This window comes from Sinocyclocheilus rhinocerous, unplaced genomic scaffold (assembly GCF_001515625.1).
Source record: "Sinocyclocheilus rhinocerous isolate Xijiao unplaced genomic scaffold, SAMN03320098_v1.1 scaffold4796, whole genome shotgun sequence".
Taxonomy (NCBI): domain Eukaryota; kingdom Metazoa; phylum Chordata; class Actinopteri; order Cypriniformes; family Cyprinidae; genus Sinocyclocheilus; species Sinocyclocheilus rhinocerous.
The window spans coordinates 40,835-61,873 of record NW_015649999.1 but is presented as its reverse complement, the minus strand read 5'-3'; the positions used below and the strand labels follow the sequence as shown (position 1 = coordinate 61,873).

The following is a 21,039-nucleotide window of genomic DNA, read 5'->3' as shown; positions in this document are numbered from 1 at the left end:
TTCAGGGAACATGTTGAATTAAGTGACATTTTGAAGTAGAAAAAATAAAATGGTACTTGCTAGTAAATCAAGCTACATTTTTTTAGCTACAACTTACAAAAAAATTAAATAAAATAATACACCGTAGAGTTGAAAAAATGCAGCTAAATAGTTGAGTCTAGATCTACAGCACTTAAAGGTGTTTATAATTTTTTTAAATGGCAGATTCAGCAGACCAATCTTTCTGTGCGAATAAGTATGCAACTTGCATTATTAATTAAAAAACTGTTTTATTTAAATGTTGGCTTTGTTGACTGTGATTGCAGAGGGCAGATGGTGTTTCTGCAGACCTGTCCATGTGAAGGAAAGCCTGCAGTGGGCCAAAATCCCAATGCACAATATTTCCGTTGTGCAATGGCACAAACACATGCAGCAGTGGCCTGATCTGTTGACCCAGCGCTCTCGGCTGTTCGAAATAAGCCAGGTAACCTGAGAAGCCTGTTTTCCCTGAGCTTTCCTCTACAGGACAGGCCTCTCGCTCTTTCTTTTCTGTTTTTCTCCCAATACTTTCACTTCTATGTCTATCACCATCTCTCTCTCATTCCTCCCTCCCTTCACACTGACCTACTTTTCAACTGACCTGTTTATGCAAGCCTCCATGTGCTCCAGTCACAAAAAGGGGACAAAGGGAAAGCCGAATCCATAGGACTGTATACTACTGTTGGGACTGCTGTTGTTTGGGGATCACTAGATCTACCGCTGTCCCACCTTTCCTCCGACACTGCAGCAGCCATTGCACTGGCGTTTCAAAGCTCACAAAACAGGTTACGACACTGGCTTCAAAAATAGAGGTGATTATTAATAGTGTTCATGTAGTTATGAGGCTGCTGGCATTGGTTGCATTGGCCTATTTCTCTCAGCACGCTTTAGTGGCACGTATTTCTTTCATTGCCAGTATTAACCAGTTGGGTTAATATGGGTCAATAAATTGGGTTAATATTTATCAACAATATTTATCAACATGATTCACTGCAATATAATCTTTTATGAAGCAACAAATAATTTGCCTGTGTTTTAAAAATAGTTTATAGCTACAATTCGGGGGTTGGTTTTCATCTAAATCACTAAATTTTTATAACCCATTTTACAATATATACTGCATATATGCTAAATATAATTTTGTGACAAATATATTTTGTTTAACCTTTATATAAAAAACCCAATACAATGTGATCTATCTATCTATCTATCTATCTATCTATGTGTGTGTGTTTAAATAAATAATTAAATACAGTAAGGATGCCTTCACTTGATCAAGAATGACAGATAATTTTACAAAATATGTTTACAGTAGTAAACATTTGAAGTGGATCAAAACCATCAAAGTTTCATTAAAGTTGTCCTAAAACCAAAATGCATTCTTGTCTTAGGACAACTTTGATTAACTTTTTTGATCCACTTTAAATGTTGACTACTGTATTTAAAAAAAAAAGTTTTTCTTCTGAACTTTTTAATTCGTCAAAGAATCCTGAGAAAAACTTAAGAGGCACAACTGTTTTCAACATTAATAATAACAATAAATGTTTCCTGAGCAGCAAATCAGAATATTAAAATGATTTCTGAAGGATCATGTGACACTGAAGACTGGAGTAATGATGCTGAAAATTCAGCTTTGAATCAAAGGAATAAATTACATTTTAAAATATATTAAAACGGAAAACCGTTATTTTAACTATTAATAATATTTCACAATATTTCTATTTTTTCTGTATTTTTGATTAAATAAATGCAGCCTTAGTGAGCAGAAGAGACTTCATACAAAAACTTTTAAAAATCTGACAGACCCTGAACTTTGGAACCTTTAATGTATGTGTAAAAACATTAATTATATATATATATATATATATATATATATAAATGACATCATTCCAGATCTATTTTTCCCTCGGAAAATCACTATATAATATCAATGTGTTCCATAGTCTTGCCGTTCTATTTGGCTATAGATTGTGCATTGAATCTCTGCTATAGACAGGCTCTGCTCTATAGACAGAGTGCTCTAGTTCTGTTGTGTCGCGTCGCCAGTTTGTAGTGTCGACCAGGTCAGGGTGTTTCCGATCAGACAGTCTGGTGTCACAGGAGAGATCTAAATCCCCTCAGCACAATCCCTTATTCTGTCCCACTCATTTTGAATAGACTCTTATGTCAGCTCTGTGTTCGGGACCTGTCTGTCTGCTTCTGTGTCCTCACACACAGATTGTGTAACATCCTCCTCGTTGAAATGTAATCTGAATGTAATCAGAACAAGTGCTTCGGTTTTATTCAAGGACAATGGATTCAAACAACACAAGTCGACGAGACCTGTTCGATACAATACTGCAGGCATTGTATGTTTGTTTCATTCAGCTAAACTAAACCAGGACTCAACAATAAGATTTTTTTCGTTGTTCTATAGATATAGATATATAAAGAGATAGATATTTAAACAGATAGATGGATAGATAGATGTAGATGCAAATAGATATATTTCACACAAACACACACACATATATATAAATAAAATATATATTAGTAGTTTAAGAAATTATCACAAATATATTTAATACATTTAAAATTTACATTTCAACATATTTTGTACTTTGTGTTTAGATGTATTTATTTATTTGCTTGTGTGTATGCATGTACGTATGTATGTAAGAATAGAAAACCACATGTTTAAGTTTTCAAGCCATTGTAAGTGATTAACAAACATGATGTATAGTGCAATACAGCACTGGTGTGAAAGGGCAAGTGCAGCTGACCCAAAATGATCTGAAATTATTATGTACCTCAGGCTATCCTTACTGGAGAGCGAAGTAAACCCTTTAGAACTTGAAAATGAGCTCAACATACTCTTAATAGATCTGCATACAAGTGTGAATATTTTGTTCTTGGGATGTCTAGACTTTAAACTCACCATGGATTTGGTTTTGGCCTACTTGTGTGGCATTAAAACTAAAAACACCTGAAAGATCTGCTGACCTGTGCATGTCCTCATCAGCAGGACAGGCCGTTCCATACATGCATATCTCTACAATGAGAACATGAAGGAACTATAGAAATAAGGGTTTAATCTGTATTCTGGTAGATACAATCACAAAGAGAAAGAAACAGATTGTATCCTGTTTGACTACATAGCTTGTGTTTATGTTTATGCAGCGCTATTCTCAAATACGCACATTGTGTACCACATTATGAGTGACTTTCAGTGTGTAAGTTGTTCATATCAGTTCACTGAGCAACACGAATGCGTAGCATGTTACTTGTTTAAGCAGCACACCGAGTAACTAGGTCAGTGTTACATAAGTAAAGTAAGCCTGTGGTAAAGCTAGACTGATGTGTGTCAGTGTGTCAGTATCTCATGATAGGCCAGAACAAGACATTCAACACTTCTGCCCTTTCGCAATGTTAAACCAGATTAAAACAGACGATATAGGCTGTTTATTCTTGCCTTTGTTCACTAATCTCTTTCAGCTTGAGTGAAATTCTTTTTACACAGCAGTCAAAACTTCTTTAAACATACTGAAATATTCACAGTTATGTAATCTGATGTCAATAAATTTGATTGAATAAGGCTGTAATTGCATGTTGCGAAATCTAATTACACAACTGCAGTATATAATTACATAGGTGGATAAAGTATTAAGAAAGGACAAACACATGAATAATGCAACAACTTTTTTTATTTTTTTGTTGAATTTTTGAAATGCACCCAACCCTAGCACTGAATATTAGTGTTATTTACAATATGCATTTCAAAACAGAGCAACAGAACAGCAGTGCCACGGTCTACTCAGTAACACCACACAAGCCTTGTTCGCTTTTTTTTTCCATGTTCATTTTGATAAAACCATACGAAAATAAAAACATCAAACATCACTCAGTTTGAAACACACTGAAAGGACTAAGGGGGATAGGTGACATTGTGGTGAGCAATTACGAAATCACAGCAAACAGGAAGTAAAGACACAGCTAGTGATAAACAGGACAACACTTGGCCCCCAAAACAGTTCATTTAAAAAGCACAATACAGTGTTGTGAGTAAAAAATATTTTACATTTATACACAAGTGCCATAAGTTAACGTGACATGTAGACTTATTTTGGAACAATACAAAAGGGGGGTTGTGACTAAATTGAGCTACACCTGAAAAATGTACATGCATTCTTTTAAAAGTGGAAAAAAAGCTCAACCACTTTAATTAAACCTCATTTTTGGCAGGGAAACATATGCAGGGTAGCGGTTAACTAGCGAGGAGTCAGCCAACCAGTTAAAGACTGAAAAAACTGCAGTATCAGCCAGCTGAATCGCTTAACTAGGGGCCTCAAGGGCAAGCGGTCAAAGACACTATGCTAGTAATCATCCATTTATACTGATGTAAGCAGGGTGGGTGGTTTCCTGTAAACCCCATGCTAATAAGAGCAAAACATTCCTTTCACATTCATAACCAGACAGGAAGAGAAAGTCATTCTGCATTAAGCCTATAGACAGTTCTCTCTGTAACAGGTTATGATGAAGCAAATCAATGTTTTTACATCAGTTGGGGTATAAGGAAAACTATAAACATGGAGGAGGCTACATAAAAGGGAAGCTAGATATGTACTTTTAGGATAGGTTTAAGGTTTTAAACATTATATGGAAAATACATTTTTTTACGTTAAACACCAAGTAATGTTTCAAGACCAGACAATGAGTTATAACTGCAATGAAAACACATTTTAGTATCTATGACATAAAGCTTACATCAACCCGCTAATGTATCTGTAAAGGCTTTGGGGCATTTTGTAATTTTCCTATAAAAGGAGAGTTTCTAAAAAAAATATTTAATTGTAAAAAAAAAAAAAGGAGTTTATATCAAGTGGCATCTCAAACAGCAAACACACTGATATTGTACAGTATTTTTGACAAGGACAAATTCATTAGTCACTGAACTTGCTATTTTTTCATGTAATCTTTTTGTTTTCTTCTTAAAATATATTAATATATAATATTTATATCACATTTTATACATACAAACCAAGTGCCTGGTCAAGGAGGAGTGGTAGCTAGGCTGTTTAATGTGGGGAAATGATGGGGAGCACTAGTTAGAAAAGCAGACAGAGTTAGGGAGCAGAGAGAGGTATGAACTTAAAGCCATGTTTCTTTGGTCAAGGGAAAAGTTCCCTTAATCTTCTGGTGTTTGGTATGTTTAAAAATGGTGCACAGCCACCTGCAAATGTCCTGTTGTTAAGGTGTGGCCAAAAACTAAGATAGGGGCACTTGAAGTTGCCTATTTACAAATATGAATCCGTTACAATGCCTCACATATGGTAGGTATTGCTTTTGAATTGAATGACACACTTTGACATCTTGCTGCAGCATGGGAACTACAGGTAAGTGCGATCAATAGCATGTCATCCTATTTCATTCTGTTGTAAGTGCTGCTGTAACGTTAAGAGGACGTCAAACAAACAAACAAACCAAACCAACAAACGGTAAGTATATACATTATGGTACAATGCAGCAGTCCTGACAATGTCCACTTCTCTTATCCCTAGGCATTTGAACAGGGAATGGGGTGAAGGGTACAAGATCAAGGTAGGACCTCAAGATGGGTTTATAAAAAGTCTCTCGGGGCTTTATATCAAGACCCAAGTGAGTCCCACAGTTTCCCGTTCAGTCATGTCTCTTGTTATGACCATTACGCATACTGGATTCCTTCTTCCCACATTCGATGTTTCCAGTCGAGGTGGCCTGCTTGTGAAACCCTGGACTTGACTGGCCGCCAGATTGAGACAAGGCCAGGTAAGGATGCTGAGGTAATGGCTGGAAGTTAGCAGGTGGCGTCGTCGGCGAGTCTTGAGACGATGCTCTCCCATCGCTCTGAGCTCTGTGTTTGAGTCTCAATTTGTGGGGTAGGGCAGTGCCTTTGATTTCCGCTTGGCCGTCTTTGCATTGGCTTGGTGAGAAGGAGCTCTGGGTCATGAATATGTAAGGATGGTTGCTCCCTGTATCAGAGCAAGAAGAAGAGGGAGACTCATCATCGGTGGAGCCCTCTTTATCAGAGCTGCGGGGATCCCCGTCACTTGAGGAAGTGTCCTTTCCAGAGTGACTCTCGTAGTACTCTTCTTGTCTCAAGCCTCCTTCGTAGGCCAGCACTGGTGGCTCGTCATTCTCTAAGGTTCCATTAGAACACTGGTACATCTGTGTTTCATCTCCTTCCTCTGGTCTCATTAGAAGATCTGGGGCAGCAGCATCAACCCTGGGGGTCTGTCGTTGAGCAATGTAAGCTTGCCTTTCGGCTGCTTCCCAATCTGGGTACTCGTAAGGAGGAGAGTCCAAAGTCTTTCTCTCTAGCCGTTTAGACACCTCTGCCAAGCTTATGGGACTTCCGGTTGGTCCCTCAGTAGACTGTGTAAGGTTTTGCTGTTCTTTAGGAATAATTTCCTGAGTTTCCACAGGATACGAGGCACTGCTTGAACGGTATAGGATAACACTTCTTTGAGCGGATTGTGGAGCAACTGGACTTGCAATGGTCTCTTGGTGTCGTTGCTTCTGTTGGTTGGCTGAATAACCTGGCTCAAAAGTGTGCTGGTGAAGTACTGCAGGCAACCTAGAATGAATGTTTAGCATGATCTGTGTGGTAGTGCTGTTGACAATGTCCATATCTAGACCCATCCCCTCCTGCTTGATGTCATACACAAGTGGCTCTGGGCTGTCCCGAGAGGAGCCATCGGACATATCGGAGAGGGAACCTCGTGGGGAGTATTTTGCCATTTTCACATGCCTGTCTCCTCGAACAGACTGGTCCGTTTCAGAAGAATCAGAGTTTATCATCATCTGAGAAACACTTGAGTAACCATTAGGGTAGAAACGACTTGTGGTAGAGGAGGATGTGGAGTTTCCCCCAGGACTTCCATTGCCTGCTCCACCAATCTGCTGACTCTTTTCCATGTAGGAGGCTGTACTTATCATACCAAACCTGAGCTTAAGTTGTAAAAGCTCAGTTTTCAGACGTACATTTTCATCGTTCAGCACCATAACTCTGTTCTCTAGGATGATGTCATTATAGCGCCGTTTCTCCCGGGAACGCTTGGCAGCCTCGTTGTTCTTGCGTCGCTTTTCCCAGTAGGATGCATCCTTATTGTCATCTGAGATGAACTCACGCTTGCGTCGACAGCTCATATTTGGCTTTGGTTTGAGATGGTGGCTCTGACGAATGTTGCTTTGAGGTGAATGGAGGAGATCACTGTAGTCCAGAAAGCTTTCTGTGTTCTTTAAGGTTTTGCCGGCACTCGAATTTGTTGAAATTTCTAAGCTCAAACTTTCCATTGTTCCTCAATGGGAACCAGTTTGGAACTTCTGCTTCACCACTGGTAAAATGGAAATAAATGTAGAAACAAGGATGGGGTAAAGGGGGAAAGTAGCTGGAAAATCAAAGACTTTATGAGGTATTTTAGTCCCTGGAAAACTGAACCTCATTGATTTTGTTGATGTGAAGCTCAAGCAAATATCCCTTGATGATCAAGTGTCCAGCTTGGCTAAGAAGAGTAAGAACAGGTGCACCTCTTTATGAGTCTCCTGCAATTAACAAACCCAAAAAAACTCTTCTGGCTGTCTTGCACACAATGTCTTTCAAAGCCAAACAGGGGAATAAAAGAGGGTCAATAAAGTCCTGAAGTACAGGAAATGTGACCAAATTTGCTTAAAGAATTCTGACCCCCTTTTCTTTGTTTTCACTTTTATTCTTTTATGTAACGGCTCTATCAAGCCGACAGAGATGTGTCCCAGTGCCTTGGGCGTGTTGGAGGATATAGGTCACTCGGTCTGCCCCAGCTTGTCGGCCTCTTGGGGAGGGGTGCTGCTGCGCCCAAAGCCTCCAGCTGGCTGTTCGATGAAAGGCTGCAAACATAAAAGAGAAAAGAAAGACAGATTTGTTAATCCTCGAAAGCTAAAGCAATTCACAGTTTGCCTTTAGCCACTTCAAAGAAATCTTTTAATTTGTTGTGCTTTTTCATTTTTAATGAAACTCTCCATGCTTCTCTGAGTGGCTGGGTAATCAGAAGATTTAGAAGTGGAATGTTCAGCCGTGTCTTTGTCATATCCTCTTGCTTCATCTTCTCAACCCTGACAACCACAGAATGTTTTCTGTTGCCTGGCAACCACCGCCTGACCTGCTAACCCTGATATTGATTTGTCTGTCTGTGACCCTTGACCTTTACTCTCTGGCTAGACACTGGACTCTCATGATGCAAAGAGAAAGAGAGGTTAGGAACGCTATCAGTGATTACCCAAGCTGCACTTTTTTTTTTTGTCACTAAGGATCTACAGCTAAACAAAAATTACCTAAAATTTGTTTCCTCATTCTGACACAAGTTAAACATCACCCTTTGTACAGAATTCAGTCAAGACTGTTCTGTAAACAGGACTACACATATGGTAAACATTAGCAATGAACACATGATTTGTTTTAACATTTTGAAACCTTATCCTGTATTACATCATCTGCTCTGAGGGAACCAGTGCAAGAGGTTTCTGCTTTTGAAACATTAACATCAAATGTTACAACACATCTACTCTTGGCTGCACAGTCCAAACACTCTGGTGCCCCAATATGCAGTGGGGCCCAGGAACTGAATTTAAAAACATTAACACTTCATTTTTTAATGACTACTCACTAAAAGGCTTTCAAGGAGAACTTTCGAAAGAAGCATGCTTTAGATGAAAAATGAGGAGAAGCCAAGAAAACCTCATAACAATAATTACTATAATGGCAGATAAACCGAGGTCAGGCAAAAGGCAAGCCAGGTTTTATGATCTGCGGATTGAGAGCTTTGCAATATAGGTCAAGCATATCTGGAAAAAGGGGAACATTCCATCAACATGAGTTCAGATCCAGGGGTGGTAACTGTTTCAGCCATCTAAAGTGAGCACTAATGGAAAAGCAGAGTCGCCAGTGATGATTAACTCAGCAGCCAGTGGGCAATTCCACATTGCTGTGATCCGATCATGACCTAAACTGAGCACCAACTCCCTATTTCAATGTCACGATGTTGTTCAGCTAAAGGTGCCTGATTTCCTTTTTTTTCTCTACAAACTTAAAAAACACATTTGACTGAAAATATCTAGTCTTAATCCATAATTCTACTTTGATACTCTCTAATATTCCTAATATTTGTTCTCTAGCAATAAAAGAATAAATATAAAGTGAACTATCACAAATTTTAGTTTACACTGAGAGTAAAAGCGATGCTATATTTATTAGGAGAAGCAACAGTACAAGAGACTCTTAGTTAAGACTATACTTGCATATCTAAAACAGCACCATGACTCTGTAGCATTAAGTATGACATCTGCATCAGAAATTAGGCAGAAGAACGCAGTGTAATCCCATGATCTGGCTGCCCTTTTTATGTGTTATGTTCTTCTCATCCCAGACATCTGAGGCAACATTACGTAACTACAGACAGCTTAAGCCTCTTCTGATGGCTTCAATCAACACTTTCTGGTTTAGTCTGGTAATGCACAGGGCCAAAAGAGTAATTTTCCTCCCTTAATTAGTTGATGCTATGAATGGAATAAGTGCAATCTTTATTGAATGTAAATAATGTTAAACAGGTAAACAGGGAGTTTCATGAACAAATAGACATTTAAGTGAGGCACAAAACTAAAGAGTCTCCCTGAATGACCCACTGACCTAGAAACTGGGCAGCTAGCAAGAAAAAAACTTTTTTCTCTTGTGCTCAAATATAGGTCAGGAGTGAAACAGGCATCACGAGAGATAGAGGCAGAAAGGGCAAGGGAATTAAAGTGTTTGCTAAAAATAGAGAGGTGAGGGATAGATTGAGGATAAACGGAATGAAGAAAGATTTTTAAAAAATGCAGGGAAAAGATTTTGCAGACATTTTTCTGAATGCCAGCTACACAAAGCGCTTTCCAAGACACCCTAACAAAAAAAACAAAAAAGCCACATCAAAGATCAGCACCAATTTCCCAATTATCTGAGAAAACTGAATCAAATTTAAACAAAATTATTAATACTGGCATAGTACTTAGTGTTATGCTAGGGTATACTGTCAAATTTGTGAGAAAAATGCTTGATTTAGTTATTTTTAGGAATTCCATCAAACCATCTGATTCATTGACTGAATCAATCACTTATTTTCTCAATGAATCATTTCAGATTATTCACAAATGCCAATCATTATTATCAACTTCAAATGAGTAGAGCACCTTTACTGTGTTATGTATACTTTTGAAGTAGTTTTAAAATTCTTATTCTTGAAATGACTAGAATAAAATTCTAATTATTATAAATGTAAATACAGTGTCTCTTTCATTCAATCTCTTCATTTTATAATATTTATATATATTTGTGCATGTGAGGTTTCATCGGGGAAGAAATAGCATGTCTGTCCCACTGTAGTCTTTACTTGGGCGAGGCCTGGAAACTATAATTCAGCTCAAATGTTTCATGTTTTGCTTTACAGCCGTTTTAGTAATGGAAATAATGGGAGAAGGCGGATTTCATTGTGGCCATGTAATTGACCCTGGGGCAGAATGTAATATTCGGCACGTGGGGTAGGAGCTCATTTTTTTTCTCCTGTGGATTCCACGCCTGGGTTTATCTCCTCCAGTAGGAGGAGGGCAGGCCTTGGACAAGCAGGAGTTCCAGGCCAACTCTTTCTATAAACACACTCATATCATCATCTATTGAAAAAAATAAATGCTTTGACCAAGTCCATGTGTTTCGCCAGTCACATGTGCTCTCTTGCCCCACAAAACTAAATGGTAATTCGCCTCTCCCTGTTAGCCACATCGGCACAATAACGACACATCTCCTCCCTATCTTCCTTTCTCTTTCACTATGAGAAATCTTAAGAAATCCACAAACTGAATGAATGTGTATTGCTTAAAGGGTACAATAAACTTAGTCACAATCAACACTGTAAACCAACAATGACATTGCACTTAACAAAAGTGTTTTTGTTATCTGTTAACAATCTGAAATATTCATCCCCACAATTTAACACTCAGAGAGCTGGCACTACTAATGTGTGTTTTTTTTTTGGCATTGTTGTTGAAGCAGGTCCCAATATGCAAGATTTTGTTGTAAACTGGCAGAATCTTTGTTCTTTGTTATGGCAGACGAGAGGGTGTGTTTTCTTCAGGTTTATGACCTACATTCTGCGCTGGCACACGAAGCAGTTCGTCTGATGCCCCCTGATGCCTTAAAGACTCCACATATTTATTATTATTATTATTATTTTAGACCTCTCATTTCTCACCGTTATGTAACTCTTAACACAGAAAGACTGATGTCAAATGAAAACTGCAAGTTGTCAAGCAAATCTCACATCCACAAATTTTAGGTTGATATCATGCATGCATGCTTGACTTATTTCTGTGGAATGCTACAGTGCATGTTTGCATACTACATATCCTAATACACGTTGTTGAACCTAAAATTTGTAATCCAAATCTTATGATTTAAAACATACTTATATTATTCTTAGCACACTACACTGTCATAAGGGCCACAAAAAAAACTAACTTAAAAAAAAAAATGATTACACATGTAAATTACACTGTATAAACACGTAATCAAAGATGAGGATCTCAATAAATCAGTTTACAACCATCTGCCTGGAAGCTCAGGAGAATAACAATGCAAAATGCATTGACATCTATAATCATTATATACACAAATAGCATGCACATCTGAGGGATCTGTCCACCATAATTAGGTTTCAACACTTAATACAACAGTAACTAAAATAGTTAAGAGTGCGGTAAATAGTCGCCATCCCGCATCCGAATACTAAGGTAGCAACAGTTCCCTTCAGTATCTTAAGTACTGAAATTATTTAATCGCTGCATTCAGAATTATTTGCGTTTCGGGAGACAAGCTTAAAATAGCCAGATTTCTGGCTGAAAAAAATCCCTCTAAATGTTACTGCATAATTCCCACACTGTGTAGCCTACCAAGATAAAATATTGATGGATATCAATAACGTAAACGAGCTTTTACTTGTGCAAGCATTGCATTTTACATGCAACAAAGTTACATTTGATTTCCAGTCGATATTTGCTCGTGTCTGTATACCAGGAAAGAGTTAACAGGTCTGAGTCTTGTAACGTAAACACCCGCGTTAACCTTTACCGAGCACAGTTACACGTGACAGCGAGAAGTGTGTCCGGGATTTTTCCTCCCAAACCGCCGCATTAACTTCCTAACCCAATTGGATTTTACACTTTGTGAAAACTTGAATTAAAAGGTCATTGGCAAACATTAAACAGCAACCATATATCAAAACATTTCCAGCGATATAATGTAGCTAATATGTTAGTGTTTTAATCAAAATGATAAGTGTTACGCCCGACTGAACTTTCTGTAACTCCGATTCATATATTCATGTACTAATGTTCAAATGGCGCAGTATTGCATCATTAGCTACTAAATGTAAACAAACAATCAAATATGCATACAGAAAAATTGTGTGCATGGTGAATTGTGTATGGAAACAAAAATATTTTACGGGCACCAAGTGCTAAATGTCCTGTCAACAGTCGCGAGGGGTCCCGGGCTCGCCTTAACATTGCGAACATGCACACTGAGCAACATCCGAATCTGTAATGAGCATGCGTAAATACACAAAAATAAACTAAACCTTTATCTGTGAGTAAACAGAAGCCGTTGCATTTCAAATATCATAGCTACTTGGAATAATTTCAGTTACCTCGTTTTAATAACCGCCTAAAATTTCCGCAAGATCACGCCAGAAGCACAAGCATCACCAATGCAGTTGTGAGCATACAACGTTTGTGTGAGCGTGCACCCAAAAGTAGTAAGCAATTAATCAAACATACCGTTTGTGGCTTTTGTGCTTGTATCCAAAATATTTCTGTGGCCCGATGACTATTATTAGTCTCTTTGTATCAGCCTCGGTCACTTGAATAAAAGGCGAAGTGATGCACACACACACTACACGCCGTGTCCAGTACGCATGGGTTCCGCAGCCTGTGTGTTTTTGCCCTGGTTCCTTGTATTGTGTTGGCGAGGCGCTCCAGTATCCTGCCGCTAGCTGCTTCTGTTTAGAAATGTATGTTAGTAGGTCAGCGGTTGCATAACAGGACGCTTCGGGTGCCTCGTCACGTTTTGTTTCTTTCTTTTGCCCCCACCTACCTCCAGCCCTAGCTCCCTCCCATCCGCAAGCCATAATAACTGGGAGGGATCAGGCAGGCGGCCAGGCCTACTCTCAGATGTAGGACGGTCATATTCATAATAAGGCTGACATGGTGAACACATAGGTATTAAGGTTACATGTGACTTACCTCTTATAGATCTATGAAAATGTATTCGGTAATTGCGCATAACACTCTCCTCCACAGTTTTTGTTGTTGTTGCGGTTTTTCCCTCCAGATATTTTAAAAAGTGGTTACTAAATAAATACAAGCATAAACAAGTGCCTTGTGAAGGCCTTGACCCAATTTAAACCAATGTTTTTTGCCAGCTGATTTTTTATTTAGCTTAATGTCTGAGTGAATCCCAGTGACAATATTTAAGGAGAAATTATTTGTACAGTACTGTCTGAGTCATTTTTCACCCCCATTTTGTAAACAAAGGAAAATAAATAAATAAATAAATCCATTTAGAAAAGCATTAAGATTCTTTGCATCACTATTTTCAGACATTAAAGCACATTTACCCCTGGTAATTACCCAGGGTTACTGTAATATTGACATTTTACTTTTGCATTGTTGATATTTGTATTGATAATCTGCATTTTACTATGTTTAGTAAACTGTATACAGGATTTAATTTTCTATTTATTTTCAATGATTATTAAAATAACCGTAATATCATAATATAGCAAGAAATCAATGCTTTAATTTTTTAATTCAACACAACAAAAAATCCTGGAATACAGCAAATAGTACTGTACAGATATTTTGTAACATTATGGTAATAAGAATACAATAATAATAATAATTATTATTATTATTACTATAGTATTATTATTATTATTATTGTTGTTGTTGCTATTATTATTATTATTATTGGAATATTATATTAAACATTTCCTTGATGGTCCTAACATTTTATTTATTTAATAAATAAAACAAATGAACTAGCTTTTATTTTATTTTTTTAAATTTTTTTTGTAATATGACCTAAGCACTTTCTTGACAGCTTTTGTGAGAATCCCCCATCTGCTGATCTTAATAGGAGAAAGGGACTGGCAAGAAAGTGTTAGCAATATGTTTCCTAATTTTTCCATCAATCTGAAGCCACCTCATATGTTTTTTTTAATAGAAAGAAAACAACATGTCTCCCTTTCCTTACTGACTGAAGTCACAGACACAATAGTAGGCTATTGTGAAGATGACCTTGTACTTTGATGTGGCCCGCTGTCCCCTCCCCCCTTCTCCTTCCCGCCTTCAACGCCCCAATACCACCGCACCCAGCATCGTCTGGAAGAGGTTTCCATGGCAACCGTCGCGCTACCCGCCTTATGTCAGGCCCCGCCTCCGTTTGAATGCGTGAGTGATGAAGATCAGCCAGTCAGTGGACCAGTCGAGCAGGGATGTCAGGGAGGGAAATTACCCGGGGAATCATTAATGTGTGGAAGTGACAGAGCTTGTACGTAAACACTGAAGCTCAGGAAAAGCTTTGTGTCTTGTTTTAGAGATTAGCTCCTTAAATAGACTCTTGCATCTATTTATATGCTCTTACGTCACCAGAATTGGTCTCAGCTGAGCTCAGTTCTCATGGGACTGAGGAAACCTATATTTGGTGTCAGATGTTTATTCTTGGTATAAAGGAAGTACAGGGGAAATGTCAAGGTGAAACTTGGTCTTGAATCAGGTGATTTTGTCGTGCAAATCTTTGTGTGTCATTTAATTCGGTTTATATTATTAACGCGGTGCGTGTGAGTGCGTATACTCTGAATGGAAATGCAAAATGATTGGCTGACCTCTTGTGGATTGTGCTAGTGTTGCAAGAACAATTGTGGATTATTTAAGGAGTTATGGGCCTATAAAATATATACAGTATATTGAACTCATCATGGAGATAGTAGTTATAAATAAGATTTATAGCACTTTTAAGGGAGCAATGGATTCTTTATTGTACACTGTACACAACTTTGAAAAGATTTTGAGTGCATTTTACAAGAAAATGTGATTTCAGCTTTTTCTATTTCAGAATTTCATGTTTAATTCAGTGTTACTTTTAATTTCTCTGTAACTGTTAAATTAGCTAGCATTTTTGTAGGGTTTCTACATCAATTCTGTAATTGTTGTCCATGCTTAATTATTTTGACAGCTTTTTTTTTTTTACACCCAACGATCTTTCAAGATCTTGGCTTGTGGTTTCTCATTTCAAACCTGCTTTCTCATGAACGTAACATTTGAGCTGGTATATTGAGACATCTACGATGTCATTGCCCCCAGGGCTTTGAATATTTCTGTTAAAACTTGATGTATACCAAGCAGAGGTGATAGTCCATGAGAACTGCACTTGTGTACAAGTCAAAACACTGTCCTAAGTGATTCTGGGAATTCAGAGATGGTTCTCACATTTTAATGCAAGAGAATTTGTTTTAAAAAACATGTTGTGAAACCACTGTTGTCTGTCCCTCTAGACAATTAAACATACTTTAAATATTATTAGCTATATAAAATTTATATTAGATGATAAATTAGGCTCCACAAGTTAAATTTTAGTTTAATAATAAAAGGCAAACAAACAGTTCAAATATTTATTCACACAAACATATTGTATATTTACTGTTCAAATACACAAGAACTCACAAGACAACAGAAAATTCAACCATCAAAATGCAAGTAACAAGTGTAATTCAATTTAGATATCCTTGTCAGGACAACGGCAGTGATCTGTATGGAAAAAAAAAATATGATGCAGTCTTTCAGTGCTGAGTTGCTACTGGTTCATGACAATAATCAAAATTATTTCCATTATTTCCCCCTTGGTGTTTCCTGTTCGGCTTTAATCAGGATATATGTTGCAAAAAGCAATTTCTTATACTTTATTCATAAATCTGTCAAACCACAGGAGGAATATTACAGTGTGAAGACGTTCAGGCTCACCGCGCATCTCCTCTCACTTAATGCCAAGTATTTAAGTAGTGTTGGCACATAATAGAGGAATGACTTTACAACGGAGGATGTTATGTTTCATTTTACATTTACAGTGACCGACAGGTCTGTGTGCAGACATTGTTTTATAGGAGCCTGAGGCGTTTTTTTTTTTTTAGCAAGATCACAGTGTTTGAGGCAAAAGGAGCAACTGAACGAATTGAGGTGAGGCGTTGTAGCTGACGTGTCCCGATGCCGCTGGAATGCTCTTGAATGTTCCTGAATGTAAGTTAAAGGAAGGGGTAAAAAAAAGTCATTATCCACCTTATTTGTAACATAAGAGTGGGGCACAGCTATTTGTAACTTGAACGTGTAAGGCTTCCAGTGTCATTTGCTTCCAGTTATTTTAGCTGAATGAAAACAGTCCATTATGCTGCATGATATTGCAAGGTAATTGGTAATTCTTATATTTTTAGTTAATATTATAATCTTAAATAGTTTTACTGTTTACTGCACTTTACTCTTATTTTTTTCTAATGAACTGGAAATCTCGCACGTTCACGGACAATAGCTTACTTCCACATGGCAAAATAAGGTGGATATGCAAGTTCCGTTTGGTTATGACTGAGTGTGAAGAGGTAGTGATGCACATGCTGCGTTCTTTCCATTCATAATCTATGGATGTTCATGACTGTGAGTATTTGCAGTGTTCCAGTGCGCTCTTTACAAAGTCTTAATTTGTTTTGGTGAGCAACTGCTCGGAGAAGAGCTTTTTGAGCTGGGCCACTTCCTCGCTGAGAGAGCTGAGCTGAGACTTGAGCATGCTGTTCTCGGCTTGGTATTGAGATTCGTTTGGCTTCGCATTGTGGCTGTAATTCCTGTACTGCTGCTGCTGTGGTGGCATGACTTTTCGGGCATCTTCTCCGTCTTGCGGTGTCCAGTAACCTGCTCCTTCGGTTGTCCCCGAAAGGCTGTGAACTCTTGGGCCAACCGCGGGCAGCACAGGACTTTGTCGGTCTCCAGGATTGTCACATTCGCCGCTGCCTGGAGACTTGAACCTCAGCTTGTGCGGAAGACTCTTCATACCATCCACCGGCTCCATCCGGTTGGATGACATGGGGACATGTCCCATTGCTAAAACATCAGTTGGGGAGTGATGGGACTCGTAACCCAGCTCATCTGTTTGATGCGGAGACAACTTTCCATGCTCGCTTAGTCTGTCTTCAAAGAAGATGGGACTTCCAACACTAGACCCTCCAGGTGTGGAGAAACCTGAGTCTTCTGACATACTGCTGGCATCTCTGATACTTCGCCCAGATTGCGGTCCACTTTGGGACTGATTTGTCAACATTGGACCAGCTTGGTGAGTGCCATCCCCACGTGGAAGGTAGTAATGTGGCGCCGAAGGTTGTGGGACGCAGGTTCCTGTTGTGAGCGGAAGTATGGTAGCGTTTGACGGATCTTTAATGAGGCCAAAGCGAAATTTCAGTGCAAGCAGTTCGGCTCGTAACCTGGCGTTCTCCTCGAGCAGCGCCAGCACGCGGTTTTCCAGCACCATGTCATTTACGCGCCGTTTTTCGCGAGAGCGCTTTGCGGCTTCGTTGTTTTTCTTGCGCTTGTCCCAGTAGCCCTCATCCTTCTTCTCGTGAGGAATAAACTCCCGCTTACGCCTCAAAGAGCTGATGTTGGATGAAGCGGTGTCTTTGCATTTAAGCGCCGATGTTCGGCCCAGTAGCGAGCGCGCAAGCAAACTGCTTGAAGTCAGGATGGACACAGCTTCATCGGTGAAAGACACTGTGCTACTGGGAGCAGTCACATTTAACACCCTCATCTCCTGAGATGACTCTTCATACATCTTGAGGTTGTTGTTTTTTTCTCAGGTGTAATGTTAGAAGTTGTGGTTGGTCTGTGTTGTGTGTTTGAATGTGGTTTTTAGGTCAATATCAGATATTAGTGACGCAGCTGTGGCTCCACCTGGTGGCAGAAAGAACATAATGATATCCCGTCAGTTACGTAAACTCAGTTACAACACAATGTTATGTAACATTACCTCCCAGTGGCAAAGCAAAGTACGTTCTTGCTACACCGCATTATATCAGGGTTAACGAGTGTACAGTTATATACCAACCTTACGCAATGTGACATCAACAAATGAACGTTCTCACGTACCGAGTTAGATACTATAGGCTACATCACTTGAATATCATCACATAGACTAGTTTTTTTTTAACAACAGTAAAGAGCTACTTCATGTAAACCAGAAATGATTTCTCTAAGAATTCCCGCGGTGACCTATTTGCTGAACAGCTTGTGCGCGAGTGAGTCTTATCTTCTTCCTGTCCCAGTGAGTCACATTCATCATGGAATGCCGCCTTACTCAACACACTGTGTTCTGTTGCATTAGTAGGTCTACTGATTTAAACAATGCTTTATATAAGATACAGAAAGCTACATGTTAAGAACCTTTCCTCATACAAAAATAAAGAATGCATTAACAAAAACTAAATCAGTGGATTAAACATAATAATCCGGCAAAATAAATGGGCTATAGGTAGTTGGGAAAAGTTAACATTTCGCAATGACTGGTTTTACGTAGGCTATTTAACTAAAAAAAAAATTCTAATAGTTATTTTCAGTTAAACAATCCCATTGAAAGCATCCCGACTGCATTGCAAAAATTGCATATTGTTACCTTCCCGTTATCGGAATTTTATCCCTGCTTGAAAAAAATCTACTTGAAGTTGGTAGCTGTTTTGGAACATAGTTGTTTTTAGCTGGTCTAGATGGTCCAAGTCAGATGTTGACCAGTAGTGATGAAGTACGTTCTTGCTACACCGCATTATATCAGGGTTAACGAGTGTACAGTTATATACCAACCTTACGCAATGTGACATCAACAAATGAACGTTCTCACGTACCGAGTTAGATACTATAGGCTACATCACTTGAATATCATCACATAGACTAGTTTTTTTTTAACAACAGTAAAGAGCTACTTCATGTAAACCAGAAATGATTTCTCTAAGAATTCCCGCGGTGACCTATTTGCTGAACAGCTTGTGCGCGAGTGAGTCTTATCTTCTTCCTGTCCCAGTGAGTCACATTCATCATGGAATGCCGCCTTACTCAACACACTGTGTTCTGTTGCATTAGTAGGTCTACTGATTTAAACAATGCTTTATATAAGATACAGAAAGCTACATGTTAAGAACCTTTCCTCATACAAAAATAAAGAATGCATTAACAAAAACTAAATCAGTGGATTAAACATAATAATCCGGCAAAATAAATGGGCTATAGGTAGTTGGGAAAAGTTAACATTTCGCAATGACTGGTTTTACGTAGGCTATTTAACTAAAAAAAAAATTCTAATAGTTATTTTCAGTTAAACAATCCCATTGAAAGCATCCCGACTGCATTGCAAAAATTGCATATTGTTACCTTCCCGTTATCGGAATTTTATCCCTGCTTGAAAAAAATCTATTTGAAGTTGGTAGCTGTTTTGGAACATAGTTGTTTTTAGCTGGTCTAGATGGTCCAAGTCAGATGTGGACCAGTAGTGATGCATCTTTTAATACATGTCCCAAAACAAGGGATTTCCCAACAGGGATAATATTCCAACATCTAGGCTGCCGTTTGTCCAAATTAAACATAAAGACTTAATAATCTACATATAGGCCTATTAAAAATAGTTCAGCACAAGTCATACAACTTGCACCTGTCGGATATATAGACTATACTTTTATACACAAATAGACATGTAAGGTAAACTTTAACAGAGAAATAAAAAAGCATATTACCATTATAAATCGTTGCGTAATTCTGTTCAGAAAGTCTTCAGTTCAAATCGTTTACAGTGACTTTCGTTCCGCAGTCAATCCGGTTCTTTCCCAGAAGAAAACGAACGGTGTTCGGTTTAGCTTTTCGCCGGTTAAAGTCAAACGGACTGTTAGCTCCGTTCAGTCGTTCCTTGTCTGTTGCGCCTTCAACGCGCTCGGCCCCTATTTGTGTCTTTGCTCCATCAGGTTCAGTCGAGGACGCTCCATCACCCCGTCTGAACCTCATGTGTGTGAGTGCATGAACGAACCGCCCCCTCCGTACGCACGCAGGACCCTCCTCTTCTCTCTAATCTCTCCCTCGTTACAGTTTTCAGAATAATCTTTTCGAAAGCATTAAGTAATATTGCTCAATCTCCCCCCGCCCTCTCCACTGTCCTCGTGTGTCCTGAAAACCGACTGTTGTCCTCAGTAAATGTACAGGAACTATATTTAGACTAGTGACGGGGGACCAGCTGTCCTTTTTTTTTCAAGATAGCACTGAAGTAAATGCCACAACAAGCTATAAAACACTCAGATTTTAATATTGCTTTGATAAAAAAAAAAAAAAAAAACTTTACTTTGTAAAGACAAGAACTGCGTGAACTGCTTTAACATAACATTATGCAATGGAAAACACTGATGTGGTAATCACATTTAGTGCCATACTAGGCCTGTATCATGTAGGCTACCATCTAATGATGGTTCTATTCCCGTTTTTAAACAACTTCTGGTTTGTAAAGCACACAGAAATTTAGCCATTGCAGAAATAGCATGTTTATTTATAAATATGTTACTATAACACATCTCATATAATCAGAGGTAGCCTATTTATAAAGGTATATGATGAGAAAGAAAACATTGGTCATATTTTTTCCTAATGCAGTAGGCCTAATTCAATCATTCATTATAATCAATCCATAAAAGTGTATTAATGGATAATTACAGAGGCACATCATCAACTACAGTACACCATTCAAAGACTGATATATGTGAAATTATTCAATGAAAGGCGATGACTTTATTGGATAAGGGTCTGTTTCATAATATACATTCTTTTATTAGTGATTATACAACGTATTCATACTGGGAAGAGTATAATCTGCTTGTTTTCTTACATATAGAC

General features: G+C 38.4%; 2 protein-coding genes across 2 annotated transcripts; both read right to left on the bottom strand.

The window, feature by feature from the left end:
• Window positions 1–3,683: 3,683 nt before the first annotated feature.
• LOC107711126 (uncharacterized) lies at window positions 3,684–13,183 on the bottom strand. The gene is made up of 2 exons (XM_016516074.1): window positions 12,868–13,183; window positions 3,684–7,899 (listed from the first exon to the last, which is right to left on the bottom strand). The coding sequence occupies exon 2, from the start codon at window positions 7,327–7,329 to the stop codon at window positions 5,674–5,676; it is 1,656 nt and encodes a 551-aa protein (XP_016371560.1). The 5' UTR covers window positions 7,330–7,899; window positions 12,868–13,183; the 3' UTR covers window positions 3,684–5,673.
• A 2,564-nt stretch (window positions 13,184–15,747) lies between these two features.
• On the bottom strand, window positions 15,748–20,253 carry LOC107711124 (nuclear factor interleukin-3-regulated protein-like). The gene is made up of 2 exons (XM_016516072.1): window positions 19,899–20,253; window positions 15,748–18,072 (listed from the first exon to the last, which is right to left on the bottom strand). The coding sequence occupies exon 2, from the start codon at window positions 17,951–17,953 to the stop codon at window positions 16,832–16,834; it is 1,122 nt and encodes a 373-aa protein (XP_016371558.1). The 5' UTR covers window positions 17,954–18,072; window positions 19,899–20,253; the 3' UTR covers window positions 15,748–16,831.
• Window positions 20,254–21,039: the final 786 nt, after the last annotated feature.

Coding starts and splice junctions, on each gene's coding strand:
- LOC107711126 (XM_016516074.1), bottom strand. CDS start 7,329: ATGGAAAGTTTGAGCTTAGAAATTTCAACAAATTCGAGTGCCGGCAAA.
- LOC107711124 (XM_016516072.1), bottom strand. CDS start 17,953: ATGTATGAAGAGTCATCTCAGGAGATGAGGGTGTTAAATGTGACTGCT.